General features: G+C 38.1%; 1 protein-coding gene across 2 annotated transcripts in view; it reads right to left on the reverse strand.

Moving 5' to 3' along the window:
* Nucleotides 1-3135: 3135 nt before the first annotated feature.
* Nucleotides 3136-18859, reverse strand: part of LOC136865600 (cellular tumor antigen p53) — a 273055-nt gene continuing 257331 nt past the window's right edge. For both annotated transcript variants that reach the window (XM_067142419.2, XM_067142418.2), the window contains one exon: nt 3136-3647. In XM_067142419.2, coding sequence (XP_066998520.1) covers nt 3578-3647 — 70 coding nt within the window. In that variant the 3' untranslated portion in view covers nt 3136-3577. The remainder of the gene's footprint in view (nt 3648-18859) is intronic.

The raw sequence follows: 18859 nt of genomic DNA on the forward strand, positions 1-18859 counted from the left end.
AGCAGCAGATGAGACTTGTCATTAGTGCGAGTTACATTTGTGTCAAGTTATTATCCATTATCACTGTTAAGAAGTTTAGGCAGTTTGCATTATTGGTGTATTCATTAGTAAATAGTGCAAATGTATTATAAATGGTAGTTTATATCGCTATTGTGCTTAAAGACTGCGTGTTACAGTGTGGGAAGTATTGATGCAACATGCCCACGTGTTTCATACCTGGCTGTAGATCTGGATATGATCGATCGTCTTCAGGTAGGCATTTACTGTATTTAGACCCCCTAAGGAGATTAGTGTTTTCCTGAAATGGGACAAAGAAAAGATAGAAAACTGACTCGTGTAACTGTTTGGTGTATGATATTCATGTTTGTGATAACTTCTTAATAAAAGTAGACTCATTTACAGTGAATAGTGAAAGAGTAGGGATACCAAGACAGTGGTGGAAATTAAAACCAGAAGCATTCTCCCATATATTTCCTAATCTGCTCAAGTATCTCTCTACAACAGTTAAGAAACATAACTCTCCCGTGATGAGGCAATCCATGTGAACAGATGTCACTATTAAAAGCACTAATCAGAACATAAATGTCAGTGATCATCCCGTATGCTTAGCAGTTGAAGATAGTCCTGATGCCACAAATGCTAGGAAAACAATTGCTTTGTTAGAGCTAGGAGATTGAAGAATCAGAAATGTAATTGCATTAGAACACAGAATAAACTAAATGTTGCTAAAGCTAAACTACATTTGCTTAAAAAAAAAAAAAAGAAAAAAAAGAATTCAGATATAAACTCAAAGAGTAGTTTCACACAATCAAAAAAATTCACATCTCTCAGCAAAAAACAGAAAATTATACTCGATACAATGTTAAAGAAATGTCAAGTGAAAAATAAGAAACGAATGAGATATAATGATGAATTTCTCTTGGATTCTCTTCTTTTAAAAATGAAGTCTCCCAAGGGCTATCAGCACTGCTTAAAACACGACTTGCTGCTTTTGCCGTCTGCAGGTCATTTGAGAAAATTGGTGAAGGGCCTTAAATGTTCATATGGCATAAATGATCATGCTACTGCTGCCATAGCTCAATATTTTAGTGGTAAGAACGAGCATGAATGCCTAAGGATGCTGATATTTGATGAGGTAAAGCTAAGAGAAGAAATTTGCTTTAACTGGGATTTGTTACAAGTGAATGGTTTTGTTAATATAGGAACATTTAGTTCAGAGGAAACAAGGATCAGCTGGCAAATCATGCTCTAGTTTTCATGTTTGTTCCTTTTCTGTACAACTAGATCCAACCCCTAGCAATATATACTAGCCGGATCACCATCCCTGTTGATATAAAACCAAATCCCATGGCGCAACACCCCCGAAGGGCCTTGGCCTGATTACGAGGTATCATGTGGTCAGCACGACGAATCCTCTCGGCTGTAATTTTTGCTTTCTAGTCCAGGGCTGCTATCTCACCATCAGATAGCTCCTTAATTGTAATAATTTAGGCTGAGTGGACCTCGAACCAGCCCTCAGATCCAGGTAAAAATCCCTGACCTGGCCAGGAATCGTACTCGGGGCCTCCGGGTAAGAGGCAGGCACGCCACCCCTACACCGCAGGGCTGGCCCATCCCTGTTGATATAATTGCAAAAATTCTCATTCAGGTCATCATACAATTAGCGCAAGCAGGTGTAGGAATAATTGGTTTCACGTCAGATGGTAGTCATCAGATGATACAGATGTTGATTCACCAGTCAAATAAAAAATTAAGGAAATGCTTAGGAATATCTGACAACATAAAGATTCTTAAACTGTTCAATTTCCAATCCAGTGACTCTAGCAGAAAGCTGTGGGCATTTTCAGATGTGCCACATATATTTAAGTGTATAAGACAAAGTACAGGTTAAATACAATGCTGATATTGTTGATTATTCATTTTACAGGAATGTTTATGAATGTGATACATCACCACAATTTTCCAAATGCCAGGCTGAGTGGCTCAGACGGTTGAGGCACTGGCCTTCTGACTCCAACTTGGCAGGTTCAATCCTGGCTCAGTTCGGTGGTATTTCAAGGTGCTCAAATATGTCAGGCTTGTGTCTGTAGATTTACTGGCACGTAAAAGAACTCCTGCAGGACTAAATTTCGGCATTTCCGAAAATTGTAAAAGTAGTTAGTGGGACGTCAAGCCAATAACATTATTATTAATTTTCCAAATTGAAAGTTTGCTTTAAACACACTTCTGCCCATTTGGATCCTAATTCATTTTAATGAATGAATGAATGAATGAAAGGTTGGCATTTCAAATATTCAGTAGATCTATCGCTAATGGCACAGAATTCTTTCAGGGTATTAATTCAGAGGGTTTAGAAGACAGTAAAGCAACAGAAAATTTCACAAGTGATTTAAACTGCCTGATTAATGCATCAAATTCATCAATCCCTAGTCAAGCACTGTATAAAGGATCACAGTCACATGGCAGCGAAGTGGCAGAATATCCTCAGAGATACTTAAACTACATTAGCTTCGCAAAGAATGCTGGAGTCCTTGAGAGTTACCTTAGAAAACACACTACAGTTATGGTGACAGGAAAATTTAATCAAGATCTCCTAGAACGCCGTTTTGGTATCCTGTGATCACTAAGTTGTGATGAACATCCATCCACTACTGACTTTCTACATTTATATATGTTGCTGTCCATTTACATACCAACTAAACTTGCTTTATCCTCTGGCAGAAACTGTGAGTACCGAGTTGAATCCCCATTAATGTCTCTTGTTAATCATATGTGTATTCTTGCAAGAGGAACTGAGTACAAAAATTGTGCAGTGAAGATACAAGCTGAAGATAAAATCAGGGGAAAAATTGTGTTACCTTGAAGATGAAATTCAAATACCGGACAGGAAAAACTGTTTACCTAACTTAAGCGAGCAGAGTTTTGGCAAAGTATGCTTAGTGTATAATTTAGCCTGATACATAGTGAAAAATATTTCAAAAGTGACGCAGTGTAAATTGTGCTCACCTTACCTCCACGGCAAACCGTCTGATAATGTACCAGTACCTGCTTCGCTAACACCAATTAAAAATCAAGGGTCTACACAGAGCGACACTTATCTTACATATGCACCAGAAGGTGTTTATAACGTGCTGTTGCGAGTGGAAAAGGTTGTTGTGGAAAAGTTATTGTGTGCTAAGAGTTTGGGGGGGATATATTTTTAGAGTGTTTGGATGTTTAGATGTTATTAAAGTGAAGTTGTTACAGTTGGGATGTTGTGAAGATTATGTATGGTTTTTGCTACCTAAACTTGTCGAAGTGTCGAATTTTCTTCTGCACAAAGGAGATACGAAGCGAGTTGGCTACTTCCCACAGGCGAAATCATCTAGAAAATACTCCAAAGTCTCCAGCTGCTGAAATCATCTTGAAACGTGAGTTGCATGTATCACTCGTTTACGGAGACAGAAGCAATGATACTACTGTAAATGCCTCTGTTTACTGCACGATGTGGCAGTAGTGTTGCCAGTGCCATCTGTGTGGCGGTCCATGGCACTCGTGGAGAGCGCACACTTTTCCTTTTCTAAGCTATGGCAGTAGCCTAAGTTTGCTCCATACTTCTGTACTTTCTTTTCTTTGATTTCTTGGATCCTTTACAGGAGGATGATTCCCTGAAAAAGATAAACACATGAATTTAATCATTTACATGTAAGATGCAAAACACATGAATACAAGTCAGTAAGTTCCCAGGATAATGACAAGATAACCAAACATACATACATGTTCACTACACACCATTATGCCTCTCAACATTCAGTCTGCAGGTCTCTGAATTAACAGAGCGTCTCCACAATCCTGTATTTCTAACTAGTTCTGTGCGTTGTTTACTTCTCTATTATTAAAAGGTGATTTTAACCATTGTCACCTTGGTCTCCCTCTACTTCTCTTACCCTCCATGGCCAAACCCATCGTTTTCCTAGTTAGCCTATCCTCCTCCATTCACCTCACATGACCTCAGCACTGAAGCTAGTTTATACACACAGCTTCGTCAATCAAATTTATTCCTAACTAAGACTTTATTTCCTTATTCTGAGCACCCTCCTGCCTCTGTTCTCACCGGTTTGTATCAGTAATCATTCTCACTACTTTCATGTTCGTTACTTCCAAGTTATGAATAAAATAGCCTGAGTCCACCCAGCTTTCACTCCCATTCATTAAAGTTGGTCTGAACCCAGACCGATGTAAAGACTGCTTCATCTGGGAGCTGACTTCTTTCTTACAGAATACTCTTGATTGCAACCATGAGTTCACTTCATTGGCTTTGCTGCATCTTGATTAAGTTTCATATACTATACAACCATCCATGTTTTACCATAATCAAATAGTAGAAGAAATACATAGTGTCCGTTTTATCAAGAATTTTTGCTATCCAATGACTGACTTTTATGATGTTTGAAACTTTTTCTCACTGAATCTATAAATCCAAAGGGAAACACCCCAAATTAAAGGACAAAATCCGTCCGTCCGTCCGTCCATCTTCCACAGACTGTGCAATAACATCATTAAACTAGGAAATATTCCAACAGTATAAGAAATTGTCGAAGTGATTTTGTAACATTAATAATAATTTATACACAATGATGAACACTGTAAATAAACAAATCGTTCAACATAAGAACAGCACATTATTGGGGTCGGTCCTGGATTGGAATATGGTTCAGTTTTGCGGCAAGATGACCTTCCTGATGCAAACTTTATATGATGTAGATCTTGATTCCCATGGGGAACCTGAAATATTTGTCCCAAATGAGTGAAATTATACATTTTTCAGCTAACTCATTCTTGGTTTCCTGCGTTTCACCCCAGTGTGCCAATTTGGGCTTGTCAGTTGGTAACTAACACACCTACCAAAAGGCGTGGCTAGTGCATATGGAGGAAGACCACTGTGAGTGCTATTTGGAGCCACAGGCAGTGCCAATCAACTATGAGAGAATTATTGGTCTCTGTTACAAAACTGACGCCTGACAAATACACTTGCCAGCAAAAAAACCTGAAACACTACGTGTTTCAGACAAAATTTAACGTTAGTCCATTTGAAACATGTAAAACTCAAATATTATGCATGACATTACAACAATATAGCAAGTCCATTTGAGAAGTTTCAGCGTAATAATTGGTAAAGACTGTTGATTGTGACAATCACAACGGTCCACCAACACAAAATTTCTTTTTTGCTATTTGCTTTACGTCGTATTGACACAGATAGGTCTTATGGTAACAATGGGACAGGAAAGGCCTAGGAATGGGAAAGAAGCGGCCATGGCCTAAATTAAGGTACAGCCCCAGCATTTGCCTGGCGTGCAAATGGGAAACCATCTTCAGGGCTGTTGACAGTGGGGTTCGAACCCACTATCTCCCGGATACAAGCTCACAGCTGCATGCCCCTGACCGCACGGCCAACTCACCCGATTCAACACAAATTTGGAAATGTCAAAACCCAGAGATCTGCACAGTTTCATATGCAGTCCATTTGTCCACATGTTATCAACATATTTCCATTGCCTCAGTAAAGGGTATTACCACCTCTAGCCACAGTTACAGCTGTGATTCGATCAGGCATGCTCAGGATGCAATTTCAAATGTTCTCTTGTGGTATGAGCTCCCATTTTGCCTGGAGAGCAGCCCGAAGTTGAGCCAGTGTGTCAGTGTGTCTCCCAAGCATATCAGAGACTGGCTCTATTGGGTTAAGGTCGGGACTACAAGCATGCCACACCGTGCGGTCAATTCTGACTCCATCACACAAACGGCAACGTGTGGGTGAGCATTGTCATGCATCAGGATAAAGTTCTCGCCAATGACAGGTGCAAAAGGCACCACGTGATCCACTAAAATCTCCTCAATGTATGGTGGGCTGTCAGACTTCCATTCTCAACAAACACGAGCTCCATGCACGCATCAGTGGTAATTCCAGCCCAGACCATCACAGAGCCTCCATTGAATGGAGTCCTTGCAGAGAAAGAACGGGATGAATAACGTTCCCTGGACCTTTTCCATACTCTCTCCCTTCCATCTGGTTCCCTCAAACAAAATCTGGATTCATCTGCAAACAGCATTGAGCTCCACTGCTCCACAGTCCAGTTTCGATGGGCATTGGTGAATTGCATCTGAGAGGCGCGGTGCTAGTGTGTAAGCAGAGGCCCTGTGGCGAGCCTCTTGGACTTTAAATCCAATTCATACAACCTCCTTCTTACTGTCCTTTCGCTGATGTTTGTGCCCCGTACTTGCAACAAATTATTTCTGGCCTCCACAGCTGTTGTGTGTCGATCACAAAGAATTTGCATTATGAGCAATCATCGCACTTAGTAGTGTTTCTCCTGTCACCAGAACTGGGCCTCCTGGTGTAGTTATTGTCCTTTTTGTACCGTTTAACAGTTCTGTACATATTAGAACAAGACGTACCTATAACTTCTGCTACACAGTGTATACTGCACCCATCCTCCACTAATGCTATGACCCTTGCTGTGTTTTCAGGTGAAAGAGTCATTATGACCTGACTTAGAAGTTAAACTATCTGTTGTAGTCAAGCCATAATGTCCACAAAAATAAGAGGCATGAGAATTCACAGCAATAAACCTTACCCTGAATCCGCCCAGCGCACCACTACACCGTCTTCTTGGACTCTCATTATTGAAACCGCGTACACTGTATTGTTTACTACCGTACTGTCATGTTCAGAGAAGTCCCGCCTAACATCTGTTTGTTTTAGTATATCGTGCTCAATGGTATGGTATACCTACATAAAACGAAGTCTTGGTTTCACGAGTGCCAGTAATAGCTGCACGTTTGAAGTAAGTAATTCCTGTTTTACTTCTATAGTTACTTATATGGACCTGTTGTGCTATATTTTTCTCTAAGGTGCTTATGTGTGTGGGAATTAGCTGAGGTATGTCTTGGTGATGACTGGTGTCCTTTCATTTGAAGGAGAAGTTTGGTGGTACTTATCTGGCATGCTGGGTGGAAGTGCCGTCTTTGTGCCTGGCACAACTCAGCCTATAATTGTTATAGTTCTGATGTTCCTTTCTGTGCATTTCATTCTTCTTTATCAACCTAGCGACGCGTAACAGTGTAGGTTATAAGTTATATGTTTTAATTTGACCATTTTTAATCACAAAGAGTAAAATTTTCACATAAAATTGACACTGCATTGCGGTTTTCTTGTTGAAATGTATCTTTTATGCAGTTATTCATCCTGTCTTTTCATGTGCTCCACATTTATGGGTTCATACATTTTTCTAGGAGAATTTCATTACGAGAAGTACTCGACTTGTTCGAAATTGATGAACTTTCCGACGTAGAAAAGGTATTCATCAAGCCTCCAGACGCTGCAGTTTTGTCAGACGAAGACAGCGGGGATGAAGATGGAGGTGGCTTTGCTAACAATTTACCTGGTAGCCAGCTTCGAGCGAACGCAGAATTAGTGACCTGTGGAACTCCAACTGACTATCAACACTATGATGTGCCTGTTGAAGTGGATCAAGCTAAGTTGGTACAAGTAAGACACAGAAAGGTACCTCAAATTCCTGCAAAATGGGAAAAGCAACACCTTATCACACGTTCAGGAATATTTCCCAACAGTGATTTCACCGAACTTCGAGAAAAATCGTGCGATGAACTGTTTGAGTCAATTTTTACAGATGACATATTTGATCACTTAGTTTCTGAATCTAACAAATATGTCAGCTTTTTGAACTGCCTTTCCCCAAATATTACTCGACAAGAAATGAAAGTTTTCATTGTAATTTTGATTTTATCTGGATACAATACCATTCCTTCGAAGAGATCATATTGGGAGGATGTGTGTGATGTGCACAATTATGTGGTGGCAAGTGCTATGCGGCGAAACAGGTTTCTTAAAATTTGCTGTTTCATTCACTGTGCTGATAACACAAACCCAAATTTCAACGACAAAATGTGGAAGTTGAAACCTCTGATTGATCTTCTACGTCAGGGCCTCTCAAATGCCCAAAATCTCACGGGTGCAAATTGAGGTGCAGATTTCCTGTGCACAGTGCATCGGTCCCATTCGGCTCCGCTCGGACCAATGCTTCGTCTCTGGGCTACTCGGCTCGGATTTGGAGCGGAAGAGGAAGACAGGTGGAGGGAGCGAGACAGGCGTGGGGAAAGAGAGAGACAGTGCTATTGCTCCAAATCGACGAGTGGTGGGTCTGCACTCTGGTCAACCAAGCGTAGTTGTCTTTTGCACCATGCACTCTGGTACATGCACTCTGAGAGGCCCTGTTCTACGTGCTCGTTTCATGGAAAACTTCCAAGCTGATGAGCACTTGTCATATAGTGAGTATGGTGCCATATTTCGGGAGGCATTCCTGCAAACGATTTATAAGAGGAAAATCTATTCGTTTTGGTTTCAAGGTATGGTGTCTAAACACTCGTCATGGATATCTTGTAGATTTTGAAGTAGACCAAGGAAAAAATCGTAACGCGAATGTCCAGTATGAAGCAGAATTTGGGAAGTGCGCAGCTCCCTTGTAACACTACTGGATAATCTTCGACCGGACCTGAAAAATTTGCCCTTCAAATTATACTTTGACAATTTCTTCACTAGAATAGGATTGCTAATACATCTTGGTGCACGGGGACACGGTGCTACAGGCACACTTCGAGAAAAATCACATTCCTAAGGATTGTAATCTGAAATCTTCCGCTATCATGAAGAAAGAAAAATGGGGGTAGATATGATTACCTAAGAGCTTGGAGGAAAGTGTTCAGGTTTGCTGTTGGGTGGATAATTCAGTAGTAACTGTAGCATCTACATGTTGTGGAGTGCACCCTGAAAAACAGGTATCTCTTTATGTGAGAGAAAAGGACAGGCTAGAGGTGGAAAAGTCCGAGTGTTTCAGCCATACATGATTTCTCAGTACAATATTGGCATGGGAGGTACTGATCGTATGGGTCGTAACTCAACAGATGTGCAATCAGAATACAAGGAAAAAAAAGTGGTGGTAGGCAATTTTTGTCTGGCTTGTCGATGTAGGAATGCATAATGCATGGCAGCTGAAATACATGTCTGGAGAAGGCATTCCTCACCTTGATTTTCAACGAGCAATTGTCCAGACTTCCCTCACACGCTACTAAGCTGCTCCCTTAATCAGCAGATCTCATTGTTTTGGAACTTCGGTACGATAGAATGCATCACTGGTCTTCTACAATTCCAGGAGCAAAGAGAAGATGCGCGTCAGAAGACTGCCTTGCTAGGCCTAGAACCCAGTGTACGAAGTGCAATGTAGATTTATGTGTAGATTGTTTTACTGATTATCATACGCGCAAAGGTAATAAGTAGTGTGTACTTGCTTTTCAGAACATAACCATTAGTGCAGTACTCATATTATGAACAGGTGACTTACATTTGTACATACCGCTGCTATAATTCCTCATACAGACTGATTGCCTCACGATGTAATAAGTGATTTGGGTAGCTTGCGAGATTTCAGCATTATTATTTAAAATATAAATTCATTTTCTTGTGCAATTAACTACTCAGGTCACTTACAACCCCTATAAAATCATCCCTAGCACCAAAAATCAAACATCTAGTTATTTTTAATAGTTCTGGAACAACATTATTTTTGTAATATATGCAAATATTGAAGAAAAACTTGTATTCTGATGATTTATAAAAGAAAGTATTGGATGAAAGCATATCAATAAGACAAATGCGGAGTAACATCCAAATTCCCGTACATGAAACAAAAGACAGCACTACCGCCCAGCGTGCCATACATGGTACGGGCCTTTTCTTGGAAGTTACATGCCGAATAAATAAAATTAAAGCTTTTTCAGGATTTTCATATCCACATTATCCAACACTAAAAGTTACAAGCTGATTCTCAAAAAATCTTGGACGGATCCAGGTTAAGACAGCTGCTCGTGGTTATTCTTGTCGAAAGGCGGGAAATGGCAGTATTGCTGTTGTGATTGTCACAATCAGTAATGTTTATCAATTCTTGCGCTGGAACTTCTCAAATGGGCTAATTAACTTACGATACATTGCCATATTGTTGTAATGTCGTAACATTTAATTTATACAAGGTTTTAGATTGACTAACATTAAATTTTGTCTGAAATACGTGGTGTGAACATCAGTGTTTGACCGCGTCTATAATATCTGACATTTCCACTGAAAACAGTCCACCTGATTTCAATGATACTGCTCCAGCCAACCAATTTTTGTTCAACTCAGGACTTATTTCTAGTCAAATTAGTACTAATTTTAATCACAGCAAGACTCAAGAATAATAAATATTTTAAACAAAATTGAGTTTTTTAATTGTATACTGTTAAATTTCTTCTCTCTTATTAGTTTCATTCTCATCTACTAACCACAAGCAGCTGTCTTAAGGTTTACTGCTGCGAATTCTCGTGCTGCTTATTTTTGTGGACATGGCCTGACTACAACAGTTAGTCTCACTTTTTTTGCTGCTTTTAGGTTCCCTATGGGAATCAAGATCTACATCATTTGATGGCCTAGCAGGAATAAATTTTGTAATAGAGACAAAGTCTCTCAAAGTGCACTGCCTGCAACTCTAAGTAGCTTAAGCAGTGCCCTCCAATTTCACTCTGTTCTGACATTGATGACCAATAATATTTGACATTTCCATTGAAAACAGTCTACCTGATTTCAATGATACTCCTCCCACCAACCAATTTTTTTTCAACTCTGGACTTATTTCTAGTCATATCAGTACTAATTTTAATCACATCTAGACTCAAGAACGATAAATATTTTAAACAAAATCGAGATTTTATTGTATTACACATAAAATAAATACAAAATTTTATTGTATACTGTTAAATTTCTTCTCCCTTGTTTGTGTCACTCTCATCTACTACTGTTTTATATTGTATCTGTCCATTTTGTACTTAATTAACAGGAATGGATGTAATTTAATTATTGAATATATTTATTCTATCTTACACTGAGTCGGTTATGAAACTAATCGCTCTTCTTATAACTTTTTGTAGGAAATTTATTAAACCTACCATGTACGGATCCCAGCATGCTGATCCATATTCAAGAATCGGTCTTACCAAATATTTATAAGTTTTACTTTTGGCACCAGAAGTAGCTTTCTTGAGATTTCGCATAATAAAATGTAACGATATCCAGGATTTCTTAACTATATTTTCCAATTGCTCTGACCAGTTTAAGACTTTTTTATATACTAACACCCAAGTACTTACAACTATCAACTTCAACAACACTTACCCCTCCAAGTTTGTAATCCCTCTTTCCTACGCCCATTTTTCAATCATATCTAAATCCCACTGAAGCAATAGCTCGTTCTCTTCTGTCTTTATCTCCCGGTATATGATGCAATCATCAGCAAGAGGTGCACTTATGATGTTATTGAATCAGGCATATCATTCATGAAAAGTATTGGCCCAATAACGCTACCCTGAACCACACCAGACATCACGCTTATTGAAGAAGATAGCGTTTCTCCCACGTGCATCCTCTGACTTCTTCCACTGAGGAATTCTAGTATCAATTTCACAACTCTGTTGTCAATGTCTGTATAGGCTAAATTGTTAAGGAGGATGTCATGTGGCACAAGATCAAATGCAATTACTACTACATCAATCCTTGACCCATTATCGAGCTTATCCGATATATCTTGACATATGGAACAGAGCTGGCTTTCGCAGGAGAAGCCTTCCCTAAAACCATGCTGTGCCTTAAATATTATTCCAGAAGAGTCCCATTTTAACCTTAAATAATCTACTGTTAATTGCTCCATTTGTTTGTATATGATTGACGTCAAACTTACCGGTCTGTGATTATTCAAGTCGCTCTTGTCACCCCCTTTGTGAATAAGAACTACAATGACCAATTTCCAATCTTCTGGAACCTTCGTATTGTTCAGTGATATATTCAAGATTCTTATTAAATATGGTAGGAATGCTTCATCCCCCGAGTTTAAGTGCCTTTTCGGAAACAGAATCTGGCCCACAAGATTTATTCTTTCTGAGGTTAGAAAGACTATGTAATAATGGACCTTTAATTTGGAAAATCCTGAATCTCAAGTTTGCTGAAACATCTGTATGTGCTTAAGTTTCTTTTGATAATGGGAAATAGTTTTTTGGTATTAATACTGGGATACATGCTGGCAATATCAAACGAGTGGATGGAATGGTGGGGTTGAATTTCAACGTTGTCTAATTTCTTAATCAACTCTATCATGTTTTTTACGGATTCATTTGACAAAACTATAATTTTTCTTAAGGAATTTCCGAATGAATTGGGCTCATTTATATAGTGGGCTGGTTCTGTAATTAATAATCGGGAGAATGGGGACATCGGCCTTGTGGATTTTAGGGAATGCTGTAACAGTGGGCAGACCCAGATTCATGTTCGATAATCTTTTTTTTTTTCCTGATAGGTAAAAAGAAACGAGGTGTTCTTTAGAGTTTGTTTCAGAAGACGTTGAATTTGTTGAGTTGGGTCTTTCTTGACTGTAGAAAAAGAACTACTGTTAAAAAAGTTTTTGGTTTTTTGATGTACTCCATAATAACAGTCTTTCCTTTATCCACTTTTGTGATGATGAGGTTATTATCACTAGTTTTCTTTTTAAGTTTGAGGATATGTTCTCATTCAATGAATGAATCTCTGTTGTTGTTACCATTTAGGGCTGAGTGTGTGTGTGTTGTTTTGCTTATGGAGGTGTAAATCTTATTTAATTTTCTTTTTACGTCTAATCTTACTTTGTCTTGTAAATCTAGTGGCATTTTGCTGATAGCTATTTCAGATTCTATAACTAAATTAGAAGCTGTATTAATTTTATTTAAGTTTAACTAGTTATGTTTGGGGCCTTTTGCAAGGATCGCATTTTCCTCATCATCTAGACTTATTTTGGATAAATTGACTACCGGGGGATGGAATTGTTCGATTAGGTTGTTGGAAATACTAGGTTATTTTTGCTATCAGCAAAATGCCACTAGATTTACAAGATAAAGTAAGATTAGACGTAATGAGAAAATGAAATAAGATTTATGCCTCCAAAAGCAAAGCAACCCCCCCCCCCCCACCCAATGGTAACAACAACAGAGATTCATTCGTTGAATGAGAACACATCCTCAAAATTAAAAAGAAAACTAGTGATAATAACCTCATCACAAAAGCAGATAAGGGAAACACCATTATTATGGATAAAGCTGAGTACATCGAAAAAAAACCAAATTTAAAAAAAAAAATAGTTCTTTTTCTACAGTCAAGAAAGACCCAAATCAACAAATTCAATGTCTTCTGAAACAAACTCTAAAGAACACCTCGTTTCTTTTTACCGATCAGCAAAAAACAAAGATTGTCAAACATAAAACTGGGTCTGCCCACTGTTAATGCTTTCCCTAAAATTCACAAGGCTGATGTCCTCATTTGCCCGATTATTAATTACAGACCCAGCCTGCTATATAAATGAGCCCAATTCATTCAGAAATTCCTTAAGAAAAATTATAGATTTTAGACAAATAAATCAGTAAAAAACACAACAGAGCTGATTAAGAAATTGGACAACTTTGAAATCAACCCCACCATTCCATCCACTCGTACAATATTGCCAACATATATTGTGCCATTTCACCGTTCTATAGTTGCAGTATTAGGAACAAAAATGGCGTTCCGGCTATTAACGGATCAGTATAAAAGCAATTAGCAGCGGTACGAGCCGAAGAGACAACAAATTCTACCGGCAATCACGAAAAGAACCACTTTTAGAAGGCGGTGCGAAAGAATGACGAGAGCGGATTATTTAAACCGATTATTGAAAAAAAAATCTTCCATTAGAACAAATCTCAATCCAGCACTGCATCGAAGAAAAGACGGAATCGAGTAAAAAAACCAGTACTTATCAGATTCTTTAATCAATTATTGGAGAAAAGATCAAATCTACGATAACCCACTTAACACCAGCTGTGGTTGACACATATACGTGAGATTATAGACCAGCTGTTAGGAAACGTCAAGTTGGATCTGTACTACGTCACGGTTGGGCTCGGAACATTGTATTTGCCCGATACTGCACAACGTCAAGAGAGCTGAATTAAACGGAAAATAGAGTGCAATTCTAAAAGCACGTAAAATTCACACCGTTTCGGCGAGCAAGGCAGTTGAAATAAGACGATATTTAGAGCTGTTATAAGCAAATTAGACGGACCAAATTACAAATATATTTTTCGCATTAGCACTACTAAGCAGATTACAGCATGTATAAATCAACTAATGCCTTGTGTTATTCTGTCCTTGACGCAATGAAGACCACTATGATGTTCTAAGAAGCTGAGGCAGAGACTACTCTGACTATGGTGGCGCTTCACGAGATTGATGACCCAGGAGGGCGGTAACCAGCTGTGAAGACGAGATGGACCCGATTACCTAAGCCGAACCATGGGGCGAGGCTTACCAGCCCATGACGATTAACAGCGAGATGGAAATCACTACCCAATAAGCAAAGTTAAGTCCCCATTTGAGTCGTGTCGTAAGTAGAAACCTTTATTCTTTTGGTTAATATATAATGTGCATTATGACATTGTGTGTGCGTAGTTAATATACGAGTGTACTTACAAGGAAATAGGTATTCATCTGAAGTTACCATAAATCCCAAACATAGGTGTAAAATACCAGTGAATGCCGTTCGTAAGTTTGTCAATATGGTATTGGAGAAGTGATTGATATTTTTCTTAATTCGTTGTCAGTGAAGTGTTAGAGTATTAAGAGGAAGCTAATATTTATATGCGTGATGGCTTTAACAAAATAACATGCGTAAAGATCGTATTTAGGGAATGTTACAATAAAATATAGTGGCACAGTTTTAAGGTTACGATGTGCTGTTCTTTGATACTATGACAGTAATGATAATGATTTATATATGTGTAGGTTATGGCACATATGTTGCGCATTTTGATGAAACGAGTGCTTTGATTATGAATGCTGCGCGATAATTGAAGTGTTAAATGGTGAATGTAATAAGCATATGAGTTGATAGTATATTTTGATGGTGATAGTTATTGTTACTTAGTAAGTTGGTCATAGAATTCTTCGAGAGATGGTAGTATGTGTAGGTTGCACATGCTAAGGTGTAGGTATTGAAACATACTGTTTTCAATTGCTATTTTATTCCCTAATATATATATATAATACAGATTAGGATACGATCTCAATGCCATCAGTATAGAATTAATTGAGTGAGTAGGATCATCAGAAGAGCCGAGAGGCCACCTACGTCAATATTTAGGCCTTCACTGACATACCTACGATTGTTTTCATGCATTCTCACATACGGCAATTTAACTTGTGATTTTATGGGAGCAACTTAACACATCACTGGTAACTTAGTCTTTCATATGTGGATTTTAGATGAAGATAGAGTCTTCCTATGTGTCAATTTTTCCACCTATGGTATTATTCGTTGGAGGGTTAATTAAATACACTTGGTAATGCTATATTAAGTCATATACGCACTTTAATTGAATTTCAACCATGAATTTAAATAATAATTGAATGATTTAGCCACATAAGCCTTACGATGGAATTAATTTGAGATTACTTACGACTTAAAGTGGACTTAGATTTGCTTATATGGAGGTCAGTTGAAATGAAATATGAAACACAAAAATTTGAAACCTCAACTAGAGAAAATCCCTAATGGACAGACATTAATTTTCTCACACGATTTTTCTACTGTGCGTGGACATTGATGTGAAGTGTTCAGCCGAGTGATATGCATTTCTTTTATTGCATGTGAATTTAGGTTCAGACGATTGAATTTTGGTAATTTTAAGGAGCAATCCAGTTTAATATGGAAAGATTCCAGATCTTAATTAATTAATTAATTGATTGATTAATCATTGGCCATTTCTTTGCGTTTTTCACATTTTCAATTGAAACTCAATTTGAACATTGTATATAGTAGGGAGTATAGCTTATTTTACTTAAATCTTTTGGATGCATCCAATTATTATATTTATGTTGAATAATTTTACTTGATTATATAATTTATTTATTTTCCTTTTCATTTCATTTCCTTGGATACTACTTAATTATGATACAATTTTTCGACAGGCCAGGATTAAGACATAGATAAATGAGGCCTGATTTCATTTCTTTTTTATGTTAGAGGTTTTTCTAAACCTGTTTTCTCCAATGCAATATAATTACGTCACTTAGAGATGCTGATTGCGTAGGAAACCAGCCACAGTGTATAAATAATTTTTCAAGATATTCTACCCTAATTTCAAATCATACTTAGACCAATTTATTAATAAAAGCTGAGTAGTGAAAACATTAAAATTCTTTCAATGTCTACTTAGAATAAGTACTAGATATAAGCTTATAATGACTAATTCTAATTGCGATTATGATGATGACATGTACGGAATTCTTGACAAGCCATGATAATCTGATTTTACGATAAATTTCGGTATCATACAAGTACGGTATCCAACTGATAGCGTGTTGAAGACGTTCATCTACGTAGGTTGGGATTTACCGTAGGCCATCGGTGTTCTTTCTCACGCGGAACTCACAACCCAGCAATATTTGGCAGATGAAATTGTTATTAAGAGCTAGTCTGGAACTCGTGTATCCCCACCTGGACGCGGGAGTGGTGCAATATCCCAGTATTAATACCAAAAAACTATTTCCCATTATCGAAAGAAACTTAAGCACATAAAGATGTTCAAGCATACTTGAGATTCAGGATTTTATAACTGTCCTAAAATTAATAGTCAATAATTTTTTTGTCTTTGACAATATCATATATCAACAGGCTGGCTTGGCAATGGGGTCACCGGCCTCTGGGATCTTAGCGGAACTCTATCTAGACCTTTTATTATTATTATTATTATTATTATTATTATTATTATTAAGAAATTCACACAAGTTGTGTATATATGTTACATAAGTTACATAAGTTTGGGTGATACATTTTACCGCATTTTGATTGTACACATTTTAATTAAGCACAATAGTCTACCAGGGGTATTAGTCGTTTTTTACAAGTGGTAATGTGGTAACAATCACAAGGTTGATCGCAAAACTCACATATACAGTTATTGCCGGGATCGTGAAAACGCTTGTTCTTGCATACTTTGTGGTGGTACCCATGCACAGCTATTGAGGTCAACAGGTGTCGGAGGTCTTGATTCGTGTTGGCCCAAGATCTATTTACCATGGCTTCTGTAGTATAAAAATCCAGCCAAATTTCTCTTCGTTTCTTTTGTCTTTCAAGGAGCAGTTTATTCGAGCTGTCGGTAGATGGGAGTCTCATACGCAGTTCTTCTATAAAGAACAGTTCTCTTGCGAGCTCGTATACTAGCCTCGACTTTGTATGTTTCGAAACACCTAAAGCGGCTTTCAAGAATCTTGATTTAACAGTTTCCGAAGTCGTTAGATCTTTTAGACTTAACTTATCCCAAATGATATCTATTCCGTATGTTGCGATGGGAACTATTTTTGCGTTGAATAAGGCCATAGCGGTTGTTAATGATAATCTGGACAATTCTTTGATGTCAAAAACTGCTTTTGTGGCAGATGCTGCATGGGATTTCACGTGTATTCTGAAAGATCTGGCGGTGGTTTGCAGTCACTTCCAGGTATTTGAAGCTGTTGACTGTCACAAGAGGTTTCGGTCCTAGATATATCCTGTCCTCAGCAGCTTCTTGGCCTCCGTTGCAGACTGTCATCTGTACATTTTTTTCAGTGTTAATTTCCATTTTGTTTTCCTGTGCCCACTTCTCAAATTGGTTTATGGCTCTTTGCAGGTTGTAGGTGGAATTCGATCCAATAACCATGTAGTCTGCATATATGTAGTTTTTTTATATCTTCCGTCTCTTGTCTAATCATCTGTACAACATCGTATGTGGCAACATTAAAGAGTAGGGGGCTTAATGGGTCTGTCTGTAGGATGCCGTTGGTCTGAGTTATTGTTTTCGATGTGGTTACGCCATCTGAGATCTGAATGAAATTGGATGTCATCATGTTATGGATCAGTACAGTGAGCTTATTTTTTCCTGTTATTGTTTCCAGCTTCGAGATTAGGATACGTTTGTTTACTGTATCGAAAGCTTTGGTGTAATCTACGAAGACTACCGGTACATGGAATTTTCCTTGAGGATGCCTTAATGTATCTTCTATATCATCAATTAAGTTGTTAATGGCGTGGAGAGTGCTCCTGCCTTTCTGGAAACCGAATTGTTCTTCCGGAATCCTGTGTTTAACTTCCTTAGAAATTCGCTTTGTGATAATGCTTGTGAGTATCTTCAATATGCATTTTTCCAGGGCAATTCCCCTGTAAGAGTTCGGGTCCAACTGATTGCCTTTCCCCTTAAATAGTATCTTAATTGTCGAGATCCTCCATATTTCTGGGATGTTGCCCTCTTTTAAGCATAGGTTTAACATATCTGTGACTGCTTGAAGTAATAAGCTAACAGAGCCTTTAATATGTTCATTATATATGCCATCGGGACCTGGCGCCTTATTGTCTTTTAGATATGTTATTGTCTCGTATACCTCTCCTCTTGTAAAGGGTTCAGTTTCTGCTAGACATGCCTTCACATTGATCGGTTCATATGCGGTGTTGGTTTTATCAATGTTGAGAATGTTGAGAATGTTGTTGAAATGTTCTTCCAAAACTGTTAGGTCTATTTTGCTATTGCTCTGAGATTTCCATGGCCTCAATGCCACGTACGGGTCCTTTCTGGCTTCTTCCATCATATTTCTTGCTTCCTTTTCCATGTAATCCTTTTTTAAAAATCTTCAGTAGATTTTTATATTCTTTTCTGATTTGACTGTAGGATTTTATATCCTCTAAAC

Source organism: Anabrus simplex, chromosome 1, assembly GCF_040414725.1.
Source record: "Anabrus simplex isolate iqAnaSimp1 chromosome 1, ASM4041472v1, whole genome shotgun sequence".
NCBI classification, from domain to species: domain Eukaryota; kingdom Metazoa; phylum Arthropoda; class Insecta; order Orthoptera; family Tettigoniidae; genus Anabrus; species Anabrus simplex.